This window comes from Oryctolagus cuniculus, chromosome 1, assembly GCF_964237555.1.
Source record: "Oryctolagus cuniculus chromosome 1, mOryCun1.1, whole genome shotgun sequence".
Taxonomy (NCBI): Eukaryota; Metazoa; Chordata; class Mammalia; order Lagomorpha; family Leporidae; genus Oryctolagus; species Oryctolagus cuniculus.
In genome coordinates, this window is record NC_091432.1 from 218,522,015 (window position 1) to 218,534,656 (window position 12,642).

The 12,642-nt window shown below is 44.5% G+C and overlaps 1 protein-coding gene and 1 long non-coding RNA gene across 15 annotated transcripts in view; one reads left to right on the forward strand and one right to left on the reverse strand.

The window, feature by feature from the left end:
- TNC (tenascin C) overlaps positions 1-12,642 on the reverse strand; it is a 95,402-nt gene that overhangs the window by 37,475 nt on the left and 45,285 nt on the right. For 11 of the 14 annotated variants that reach the window (XM_008273390.4, XM_008273389.4, XM_008273388.4 and 8 more), the window contains exons 10-14: positions 10,487-10,750; positions 5,395-5,667; positions 4,550-4,822; positions 3,671-3,943; positions 1,002-1,274 (exon numbers count right to left, since the gene is read on the reverse strand). In XM_008273390.4, coding sequence (XP_008271612.3) covers positions 1,002-1,274; positions 3,671-3,943; positions 4,550-4,822; positions 5,395-5,667; positions 10,487-10,750 — 1,356 coding nt within the window. The remainder of the gene's footprint in view (positions 1-1,001; positions 1,275-3,670; positions 3,944-4,549; positions 4,823-5,394; positions 5,668-10,486; positions 10,751-12,642) is intronic. The other 3 variants (XM_017350093.3, XM_017350092.3, XM_017350091.3) reach the window with 1 other exon arrangement.
- Positions 1-12,642, forward strand: part of LOC127493243 (uncharacterized) — a 129,141-nt gene that overhangs the window by 23,778 nt on the left and 92,721 nt on the right. The gene's annotated exons all lie outside the window — the stretch shown is intronic.

Below are 12,642 nucleotides of genomic sequence, written 5' to 3' on the forward strand. Positions count from 1 at the left end.
GAATGTTTAGTTGCAATAATTACATAAAAGAGAGACAGTCCTATGTAAAACAAAGCAGTACGGCCTCTTCTGAGCTTCAGACCAGCTGAGGCACATCCTGAAGAGGGGCCGTAGAAAACAGTGCGAGGGGGAAGGCTGCTCACTTACGTAGGCTCCCGGGGAAGCACTGAATGCCTTGGAACAGGAGTAGAGTGATTAGTAAACCATAGCATCCCCTCCTGGGGCTGGGGCTAGGAGTCTGCCACCCAAAGGCCAGTGCTGCAAGGAACAGCTCTTGACTAAAGGAGCAAAAAGGATACCAGTTCTTGACATTCATTTCTTGCTCTGAATGCTGCTGTGTGTATTTCTGCTAACGAATGGCCTTCTGTTTGGTACAGTCGCCAAGCATAATTGTATGACTTTTTTCTTTTTGGTTTAGCTGTTTGCTAATCTGATGTTCTAACAATGACTCAGTAACTGAGGGAATTGCCTGGAGGAGGGTAATTCAGTTCTCTTATTATACCCAGTACATTTTAGAGAAACATTTCTTAAATGCAGGAACCACGGCGCCTATACCCTGGAGGGATTTAGAGATAGTAAGGCACCATTTCCAACTAGCAAAGGTCCCTCTAAAGTAAATAATCTGTGCCCCAGTGCACTCATGGGAAAGGAGGGCTTCTGGTTGTATTCCAGCACTAGAGAAGTGAATTAAAACCATCAGGCTGACTCCTGAAACAAAAAGCCATCATTCATCATTGTAGGACTGGCCAGATAAAGTGTGGGAGAGAGAGGCTGGGGCCTGAAGGTCAGAAAAGGCAACATCTGCATCATTCATCATTGAGATGGCAAAGACATCTTGATAAAGGCACAGCCCACAGGGCAGTCTCTGAGCATGCAAGGGCAGCGGCTGAAGGGTGCATAGAAATGATTCAGTTATGGAGGGGAGAAGACTGCTTGCACAATCTAGTGGCAGGAAAGCAGGGAACTTCGGGGGAGAAAGCATTGACATGGAGAAGAGGTACCTGTGAAGGCCTCAGCAGAGAGCACTGGTGTTCTATAGCCCTGGATGACCCCATAGATGGACACTCTGTAAGGGGTGGCAGCTTTGAGGCCAGGAATATCCACAGCCTGGAGGCTGCCAGGCACCGTGAGGTTCTGAGCAGCCTCCACCTTGTTGGCCTCCTGCACCTGAATGACAAAGTGCTCGTAGGCCTGGTCAGCTGTGGTCCAGTTGAGTGAGAGGCTGTCCCAGGCAACCTCAGTCACAGTTAATGCTCCCAGCTCGGGGAGCTTCTCTGAGGAAGGACAAAGAGGTAGGTGTCAGTTCTGTAAAGCCCAGACGAAGAAACCAAACGTCCCACAGCCCAACTCTAGGAAGGAAAGAAAAGGGAACAGAGAATTTTGGTAATTCCTGGTCTCTGGTCATTTGCAATTTGAGCATAGCACTCTGGCTACAGCTTTCTTCTGGAGTTGGAAATGGTCAGAAAGAGGATGTGTACATCGTTGATCTGGAGGATGGCAAAGGAGTCTGCACCAATATACAATCCCTGAATATGCATCGCTTGCCTGGCCACTAAAGGCGGCCAGGCCTTGGTTAGGTAGAGGCGGATAGGCCTTGGTTAGAATTCCAACTCTGACACCAATTGGGTCATGCCACTCAGCTTCTTTTCTCATCCTCTTCACCTGTAAATGGAACTGATACTACCATTTCATTGGCTTGCGTGATGTTATGTGATGTTGAAGTGATGATATTTATCAACCTCTTAATACCATACTTAAGACAGAGTGAGAGTCCAGTAAGAGTCAGCTTAAGCAATATAATGTGGTCTTGGTGTTTGTCCTTGGAACTTCTTGATCTTTTGGGGAGATAACGACTTGCTTCATTTCATTATTTGAAATTAGATCATCTCATTGCTGGCCATGTGCTGTCTGCCTGTGTTCATAAAGTGTACACTGTCTCAGGTTTGGACAAGTGAGATGTTTTCTCTCTGGACTTTTCTCAGCTTTCAGGGATCAGAAGTGATGTCTGTTCTTGGCTTTGTTCTCCTCATCCACCCTTCTTCAAGCACTTGGTGTCTGACTGAAGAATGGCTGCCTCACAAGCAGTGTGTCTACTTTTAATTAAGAATTGTTAATGTTTTGATCAGTCAGTGGTGCAGAGAAAGGCCCACTATGAATTTTTATTCTCCTACAGTGCAGGAAGGAAACTTAATGTAGTAATTAGTGTTGGTTTAGAAAGTGTGGATTCAGGTCATAGAAAAATCTGGTGCTTTGTGGGATGCTTCTCTGGGTTACATGGAATCTGTCAGCCTCTCTATTGAGGGCCACAATGGCCATGGGTTAGAAATTAGAGTAAAATAAATAAATAAATAAATAAATCTCTACAGGTATTTCCATTAGAACAAGGTAGGGGTTGGATGCTTGTCCTCAGGAGTCCTAGGGCTCAGTGCACTATCAGAGCCTGAGGGTAACCTCTTCCTTTTAGGGGGCTGACCTACATGGACTATCTTCCATATATAGTGGGTGCTTTTCTGGAAGAATTACTCTGAGGACACAGAAGGAATTTCCTGTGGCTCCCCAATTCACTAGCAAAGCTGCTTGCTTATGTACCACATAGTGGGATTCCTTGCAAGACTTCATTTGCAAAAAGAGTTTTTCTGTTAAGAACAAAATTCTGCAGACCACAGCTGTAGATGATCTGTATCCTGCACCTAGTCTGCATGTCTCAAAAGCCCTTTTTGCTCTCACTTGGTCTGAAGCTATTCCAGGAAACTGAGGATAATGGCATCCCATGGGACCTTAAGATTATCACACCATCACTTTTCATATTTTTGGAATTGTGTGTCATCTCTAGCAATGACTACATTTATTTGGCGTATATGAGCAAGGAGCAAAATCTATTTGAATTAGGTGATTTGGATGGCATTATCAGAACACAGGATATGGAGAGAGGGTTAATGGGCTTAGGGTCTACCATAGAAACCCTAATACTAAAAATTTGGTCCATTTGCTCACAGCCTCATTTGAAGCTATTTTTAAAAATTTCATGCACAGTGGATAGTTTTCTATGACAGATGGAGCAGCATATATTCAGGGGGGAAAATTAAGATGAATTGTGTTTTCTTTCCAGGTTGAATGAAATACATTGAACTCAAATGGGCTGTCCTTTCTTGGAAATGCCCCTGCCTTGAGTGTCTTTGAAGGAGACTTGGATAATTTCAGCAGAAGATGAATAGATTATTTCTAAAGGTTGTTCTGTAGAGATCCAAAGATTGAATATTAGTGATTCTGAGGTTGGCAATGACAATGTTGCTCTAGAAAGTTCTGATCTTAGCCTTGTGCCACAGCCTTACCACTTCATTTGTTTTCGCATGCTTCTATTATGCAATTAGCTATTGTTGTTCAATACTACATGACGGGCACGGTGCTGAGTGCTTTCATTCAGTAGTTCATTTACTGCTCAGGATAGTGCTCTGAAGTATGGTTACTCTCTCTGATTTGAGTGTGAGAAAAGAAGGCTTAGAGATAGCAAGTGGTATACCCAAGGATATTCAGCTGACAAAGTGGAATTCCAGCCCAGACCTTCCTTCATGCTGCCTGTCAACCATGGAGAGGGAGGACCCTGAAGCTGGGGAATTATCTATTGCAATGACTCCCATCAGATCTCTGGTCTGGAAAGAGGGTCATGTACCTGTGATGACCTCCGCAGCCAGGGGTCGAGTGCTTCGGCCCCTGACCTCGCCATGCAGGGTGATTTTGTAAGGCGTTCCAGCCCTGAGGCCTGGGATTTCCACAAAGCGCAGGCTGCCAGGAACTGTAAGATTGCGAGCTTCTTCCACCTGGTCAGCCTCCTGGACCTGAATGACAAACTGGTCATAGGTCCCATCTGGTGTGGTCCAGTCCAGTCTGAGAGCATCCCAGCTAACCTTGGTCACTGTCAGGTTTCCCAGCTCTGGACTCTCCTCTGCATAAGGACACAGAGTTGCTGAGTTACTAAAAAAAGGCAACTGCACAGGGGGATTCAGGTGAGATGGCATTTTGGCTCAGGTTGGGATGAGTTGTCTGCTAAGTGTTGATTACAGGTGCATGCTTTACAGCTGAGTTGACATAATCTCATTGTTGGCACTAAAGCCAGAGTTTTCAACTCAGCCCTTGGGAATGAAAGTTGGTTTTAGGAATCGTTCACAATTTCCATTCTTTATATACAAATAGGGCTCTGGGGAGTCCTCCAGTGTCCTCAAAATGAGCTCAGAGCTATTATTTCTTCACATAAAAGTTGTGCTTTCCAATTTCTTAGATATTATGACTGAAACTTGCTTTGCAAGAGAAGTTAACTTCTCACTTTTGCAAAGGAAGAGTAGCTGGAATTTTCCATGGAACTGGATACATTAGGCTGTGACTGGGATGTGGCCAAATAAGGGATATGACATTTGGGAAGACACAGTGATGAGTCACCAGGATTTCCCCAACATGGTAGGTGCTGAACCCAGTTTAGAGCAGGCAAACACTTTGATTCCTCCTGAGCAGAGGCAGAGGGGGTGATGCAGGTGTGCAGAATGAGCCAGAATACCTGTTAAGACTTCAATAGAGAGAGGGGTTGTGATGAAGTCCCGAGTGACCCCTTGGATAGTGATGCTATAGAGAGTGGCTGCTTTGAGCCCAGGCAGGTCCGTGGACCTCAGTTCTCCTGGGACCGTGACATTCTGGGCTGCGTCTGTTGTGCCAGCCTCCTGCACCTGAATGAAAAAGTGCTCATAGGCCCTCTCTGGAGCAGTCCAGTTGAGCTTGAGGGCATCCCAGCCCACCTCAGCCACCGTGACCTCTCCCAAGCTGGGAGTTTCTCCTGGAGAAGGATAAAGAACTAGTTTAATGATTAAATCACACACCAAGATCCTGGGCATCTTTAAACACAACAAGAGGATTTAGATCACTTAGAAATGTGACTCTTTTTAGATAAGCATGCATCATGCAACTTTCCAAATTTTAGAAATAAAGCAAAGAGGGAGAATGTGGGAAAATACCAGTTTTTGTATCTTATTAAAGAATTTCCCTAATCTTTACTAAAAAAAGGGATTAATTTTGTGGTGTTATTTCCCTTTTTAAATGGAGTGTCTTCAATCCCTGAAAGGCAGAGAGGCTATTCATGGAGTTAACTGTCCCCTCCACTGGGGCTATGTGGAGGATGTGTGTCCAGGTTGGGCTCTGCATAGCTCCAAAGGGTGTCATTCATGTGGAGTGAAATGACCATGGTGGCCCTGGAGTTGTGTCTTCTGCTGGCCTGGCTGTTCTGTTATTAGACCCTGTCACATTAAAACATGAAGCACAAGTCCATTCCAAAGTCAGTTATGCCTGATCATCCTTGGGCAGCTGCCTGTTGAGAGAAGCAAAAGCTAGAGATAGAAAGGTAAGAGGTACCTGTGGAGACCTCAGCAGAGAGCACTGGTGTTCTATAGCCCTGGATGACCCCATAGATGGACACTCTGTAGGGGGTGGCAGCCTTGAGTCCCGGGATGTCCACAGCCCGGAGGCTGCCGGGCACTGTGAGGTTCTGAGCAGCCTCCACCTTGTTGGCCTCCTGCACCTGAATGACAAAGTGCTCGTAGGCCTGGTCAGCTGTGGTCCAGTTGAGTGAGAGGCCATTCCAGCCAACCTCAGTCACGGTGAGGCTTTCCAGTTCAGGGGCTTGTTCTGAATAAGGACAGAGATGGGGTCAGTTACACAACTCTTCAAAATGCTTTCTTTCTGAGAACCCACGGTCCATGCTGAAAGGCCATCAGCATCCCAGTTCTGTGTTTCCCTCGCTGCATCCCCTGCTGGTGCTGCCCCCATTAAAAACATCAACAGAGAAACAATACACATTTCGCCTTCATGCATATTTAGGCTTTTCCTTTGGGAACCGTATTTCCCTATTGGCCAGTATCCTGTAAATTAGAAAACCCTTTACATCCATGCCAGTGAGACTCTAGGCTTCAGCTCCAATTTTCATCACAGGGAGCTGGCCTTCAGCTGTTCTGCATGACTTGGGCTGAGCTGTGTAGCTTTCTGTATTTTGTGACTATTGACCCTACTTGTTCTTGGGTTCCCTTCCTTTCTGTACTGCCTCTGTCTCCTCTGGATGGTATGTTTTACAGTTTATAATTAGGGTGAGCTAGTTGTAGGAGTTCAGATCAATTGACATAGGTCAGTTTGGGGGAAGATCAGAGATAAATGAACATAGGGTTGGCAAGATAGAACTGAGGAAGGCAACAAGTCTTAGAAAAATCGTTCCTTTTTGGACACAAAGAATGACTGAGGCCCTGGGACAAACAAAGATTGTTAAGCTCAATGAAAATTGAAAGCACCATCTTCTTTTGTATCCTGAGCATACAGGATTCAGTAAAATAAAAATTAGCTTGTCTGAATCTGCCTAAGGGGGATATTTTCCCAGAGCTGGGCTTAAGTGGACTTTGCATGACCTAGAAAAAAATTTTTTTTTCTGGAAATTAATCATGTAAACAAAAGAGTTGAATCTTCCTTAGCTCATTTCAAAAAGTAAATCATTTTCCTATTTATGCCTTCCATTGCTGCTAATTTCAAAGGAGCCCTGTGTGTCCACAAAAATCAACTTCTAACTTGAAAGTCTTAGTTTGCAACTTGATGGAGGACCCTTTGTTTTCAGCAGAAGAAACATCTCTATTGTGGAATCTGTTTAATTCAAAATTTTCCAAATTCTGAAAACTGTTTTCCTAATCACTTCACATTGGCAAAGTTTACACTCTTCCACATCTAGAACAGAGGTTCACAAATAGTGATTTAATGTGTACATCTAGTCTACTGCCCATTCTGATATAGTCACCAATCCAGCAAGTTTTTACATCTGTAAATGATTGATAAAAATCCAAAGAATAGTACTTCATGAAACAAGTAGGTCATATGAAATTTAAGTTTTGTCATTATAAATAAAGTTTTATTAGAACATGGCCAACGTGATCACTCACATGTTATTGATCACTGCTTTAATTGTATCAGAGATTCCCTGGCCTGGCAAAATCTAAAGTATCAACCATCTGACACTGTACAGAAGACGCTAATCTGTAAACTCCTCATATAATTTCAAATCACGTCCTGGAGCTCACATTCAAGGTTTTAGCAGTTCTTAACCTCCTAAACCTAGTCTCTATGAGAGACAGAGGATCCCAAGTTCAAGGTGTTGTATGTAGAGAAGGAGAAAGGAAGGATAGTCAGCTCTCCTTCAACCTAATGGCCCTTGTGTGGCCAGAAACAGTGCCTCCAGCTACAATGATTATCCTTGGCCATGAGATTTAAGCACAACTAAACTCAGGAACAGTCCTTGTGCATAAAGAGATGCAGAGCAAAACCAAAGCTCAGCGAACAGTGAAACTGATCCTATGGCTCTTAAGTGTCCCTTTCTGTCCCACTTCCTTCTTTTCTTTTCCCCCTGCCATCCCAACCCACTTGTCAGGGACTCAGCTACATTGACCATGCATCCCTTTGTGTGAATAAAGTCACTGTCTTTCCTCTCCAAGTATCCATATGTTAAATCTTTTCTTCAATTATGAAAGAAATTTCAGATGCCAGGTTGCAAGAGACAGGCGAGTCATCCTGGGAGAGGTAGGGAGGACCAGGATTCCCTGTGAAGCTGTTATAGGAAATACTATTGGTGAGAGAAGAGGCGATATGTGTTGGAAAAATATTTCTTCATGGTGAACATCATCTCATCTCTTGGCATAAGCTTTTTGATGTCACTAATAATCTTCACAGTGTCTCTCACCTCCGCTTCATGTATTCAGTCATTTTCAGGTAAATGTCATTTTGCTCAGTCAATAGTAATAATCATGCTAATGATACTTCCAGCAAAAATTCTGGCTATTCCTCCATTGTTTTTGGTAGGCAAAATCAAGAAACAGCATTGGGTTATTATTTAGGGAGGCAGCACTTTAGCCATGTCTGTAGTGGATGCTACAAATATCAAGAAATAAGTAAAATGCACAATGTTCATGAATAAAATTGGTAGACAAAGGAAAGGGAGAGGGTTAAGGATTAAAAAAGGAGGGGGAATACTATGAATAAAACATAAAGCAGACAATATTTGAGATGGGGACCACAAATGCTGACTCTACATTTCCTAAGCAAATGACAGCTGTGGGCTCAGTCCCAGGAAGCCAAGTGTTCCCACTGTATAGCACCACACTGAATTTCTTTGGCATTTCTCTATGAAAAGGCTGTTGTCTCTCTCTTACAGCTGTGCACAGGAATCTACCCTCTGAAAAATGTCAATGGGCCTGGGAAATCAGAATTTTGAAATTCCATTTCTGTATCCATGGTAGGTTGAGCAGCTGGCCTGGAGGAATTTCTGGCAGTACCAAGACCTTTAGATTCTCACCATCCTGTAGATGGTCTGGCTAGAGGATAAACCCACTTTTCATGTTCACTTATGGGAGAGAGCCTCTCCCGCAGCTGGGGGATGGGCATATTCAAGCCTAAAGACCCCACAGAGTAGATAAAAGAACTTCCGTCTCATCTTGCAGGCATAAGATATAGGGAATGAAAATTCAGTGAGTCTTCCTGTCAAGAGTGACACCCAAGCCCCTTAAGGTCATATCCACGGCCATTTCAAGGCTGTCCCAACAGTCTCTAGTATTACCCCGTAGCAGGGTTAGCAGGGCTGCACAGCTTACATCTCATTGTGGGGAGCAACTCGGACTAGACTAAGTTACTGGAATTAAGACTTATTCTATGCATCTGCTCTCCCACAATATGGCGCTGGGAGAGAAGAAAACAGCTTCTACACAGCTGCCTCCAGTTCAGCCAATAAACTATAGGACTTGCTCCTGATTGGAGGAGAGCAGCGTACTCGGCGTGTGGGCAGCTGAGTTGGGATTGGCGGAGGAGGACTATAAAGGAGGAGAGAGACGGCATGCACCAGGAACATCTGAGGGGAACATCTAAGGGGAACATCTGAAGGAACACCTGTGCAGCCCCCGAGAGAGCCGGCCGGCGGTGTGCCGCTCCCCTGCGGAAGTGGGGAAAGTGAAAGGGGGAACCGCCCTTCCACGGAGGTGGAAGGGACAGTAGCCAACCCGGGAAGAACCAGCAGCAAACCCAGGGAGGGCCGAGCAGACGAAAGAACAGCGCAGGGTCCTGTGTCGTTCCTCCACGAAGAGGGGGAGCGACATAATGGTGCCGTGACTCGGATAGGAAACCTATGCAGGGTTCAGTGTCGTTCCTCCATGAAGAGGGGGAGCGACATAATGGTGCCGTGACTCGGATATGAAGCCTAGGCAGGGTTCAGTGTTGCTCCTCCACGAAGATGGGGAGCGACATCTCATCAATATAAACTTCCTGATGCCTTTGATGCCTTCAAATACTGGTTCTCCTGCTGGAAATGTTCCTCCGCTGCTTGCTCAACTCCATTTCCTTTTTCAGAACTCAGCCAAGCATCATCTTTTCTAAAGTATCTTCTCAGCTACTCCTCATTGCCTTTGCTCAGGCCTGGGCTGGACACCTGTCTCTGTGTTCCTAGAATCCCCTGCCTCCATGCTCCTGGAAACCTCTGCCACTGTGTTCCTGGAACACTCTGCCTCCACTAATCTTAACATCTAGTCTACCTGAAGGACTGTGAGCAGGTGCACACAAGTCAACATAACAGTGCTGACTGGGGACTCATTTCTGCTCCAATACCATTGCTGTCCAGTGCATGCAGATTTTTAATACATGCTTGCTAGTTAAAGTAAATACTGTTACTTGCCAAACCTGAAATAAGTAAACTTTTCCACCTATACATCTTGAATATTTGGTGGCAGATATTGAAATGCATACTGTTTGTATAGGAAGAGACATTTTTTTTTCCTGATTGTCTCTTCCATGTAGCAACTGAGGAGACATGACAGCAGGTTCAGTGAGCAGGATGAATGGGCTAGAAGGGGCACTGGAGGTCAGGACTGAGCTGCCATCATGGAAAAACTTGGTTAACCTCTTACTGACTAAGAGAAAAGGAAAACATAAGAAGGGCATAGTGGAAGCTCAAGGACCATATGCAAGCTTTCTGGGGTGACTTTGGAAAAAAGCAATAGACCTGGAACAGAAACATTTCATGGGAAATAACCACAGAATTATTACCAATCTCCTTGGCATCTTTAAAAGAAATCTAATGAAAAGTAAATGAATTATTAGGCTGAAAGAAAGGAAATAACAATTTAGAAGATTCTGTGAAACACACAACAGGAACAGGAAAACAAAAATAAATACAAATCCTGATGCTTCAACTTCTCCTAGGAAGAAAATCACTATTGCCCAGCAAGGGAAATTTGCTGAATGAGTTGACAAGAAGAAAATTTCATATTCAGAAAAGACAATCAGTTGTTTCAAAGTGGCATTTAGAGGCTTTGTGGGTAGACAAAGCAGCATGTTTTCCCATCTGGCTTTCTCGTGGGTGGATAACATGGCTGGCAGGATCCACAAATCTCAGGATCACCAGCGGGTTTGCAGGAAGCTCGGGTGCACTCACCTATGGATGCCTTCACATGCGCAGGCTTGCTCTTGTGTCGGCCCTTCTCTGCTGTGAGGAGGATGCTGTATTCCTGTCCTGGTTCCAGCCCTGTCAGGATGTAGGAGGTGCTATCTCTCGGGAGCAGCACCTCTGCTGGCTGGCCCATGGGGGAGCTGTAGTTGAGGCGGTAACGGTCAAACTTGGCCAAAGGTGTCCTCCAGAGCAGGGTCAGACTGCTGTCAGTGGTGCCAGAAACCCGAAGGTCCTTGGGTGCATCCAAGTCTGTGGGTGAAACAGAGATGAACACTCTTCAGACTATGAGGCAGGGCTGCTTCTGGGGCTGCCAGTCAACTCACTTGACCAGACTCCTATGTCTGCCACATACGGGCTATGTGGCTGCAAGACATTCACCTCTGAGTCTCAGTCTCCACCTTTGTAAAATAGGCCTATTTACAGTTCCTTACAGCCATGTGCATGATGACGTTTCAGTAAATGGTGGAGTTCAAGAAGGACAGTGGTCCCATAAGAATATAATGGAGTTGAACAACTCCTGTTGCTTAATGACCCTGTAGCTGTTGCCACGTCAGAGCACAATGCATTCTTCCTGTGTCTGTGGTGATGATGTTGGAGTAAACAAACCATATAGCCAGCTGTATGAACACATAGCTCATGTGATTATGTTCAGCCCTTCTCTATCCCCACCCAGATGCAGTAGCCCCTGGCTGCAATGGTTCTACCCCGTAAAATCTGCTTGATAAAAGTTCAGTGTTTTCAGCAGAAATTTCCCTACTCCCTGATGTGTTTTGGCTAGACAGTTGTTCACTGAAACATGGAATTGGTTATCAGCTTTACAAAAGTGTCTGGATTTCTTATAAAATCTGGTTTCAATTTTTCTTCAAAAATCCAGTTCTTGGGACTGGTGATGTGGTATCTGTGATGCTGATAGCATGGATACTTGACAATGACAGTCCGCCATGCTACTGGTTTATGTATTCACTACGTTGTACTTTTAACCATTATTTACTCTAATTACCACAAACAGAATGCTATTTACAGAATGCTGGCAGCAGCTTTACACATCTCAACCTTGTCCCAAGAGGCCACATTGAGGGATTGGCCTTTACAATGTAGTTTGTTTAAGGACATTTTCTGACATTTCTACAACAGTGGAATCACCTCACTGTGCCTTTCACGGGACACTTTCCTGTCCTTAAGTGATGCATGACTGTAATTCATCCAACTTTTGGAAGATTAAAAATAATGCATTGATAGATCTGTACCACAAAATGCCACTCAGCTAAAAGCATTCCATATAAATAGATTATTGATGCAAGAAACAGTTTAGAAAATTGCCAAGAGAATTATGCTGAAGGAAAAAAAGCCAATTGCAACAGGTTACACACTGTATTGTCATGGGCTAGACATTGTCCCCCCAAAATGTCTGTGTTGAAACCTAACACCCATGTGGTGGTATTTGGAAGGCCTCACAAATGGGGTTGGTGCCCTGAGAAAAGTGGTCCTAGAGAGGGCACAGTGAAGACACAGCAATCTCTGAACCAGGAAGGGGCCTCACTAGACATGGCATCTGCTGGGGCCTTGACCTTGCACTTTTCAGCCTTCAGAACTGCAAAAAATTAATTTCTTCTGCTTGGAAGCCATAAGCCTGGGGCGTTTTTGCTATGGTATCCTGAATGGGCCACTCCATGTAAGATTTCATTAGTATGGCATTCTTGAAATGCTAAAATTATAGAGATGAAGAACGGATCAGTGAATGTCAAGGTTAGGCAGAGGGGAAGAAAGGGAGGTGGCTGTGGCTTTTTAAAGGTAGTACAGGGGATCTTTTTACCAGAGGTACAAGCATTCTGTATCTTGACTATAGTGGTAAAATCATAAATCCACATGTGTGATAACATTGCATGGAACTAAACATACATACATACACACACACACACACACACACACGAGTGCATGCAGCATTGGTGAAACCTGAACAAAGTACATAGATTGCATCAATGCCAACTTACCAGTTGTAATATTGTTATACATTTATGAGAGATGCTACCCCTTGGGAAAACTGGGTGAAGGACAGAGGAATCTATGATTTCTCACACTTGCAATTGAAACTAAGATGATCCCAAATCAAAGGGTGAATAAAACAAAGCATAGGCAAGTGA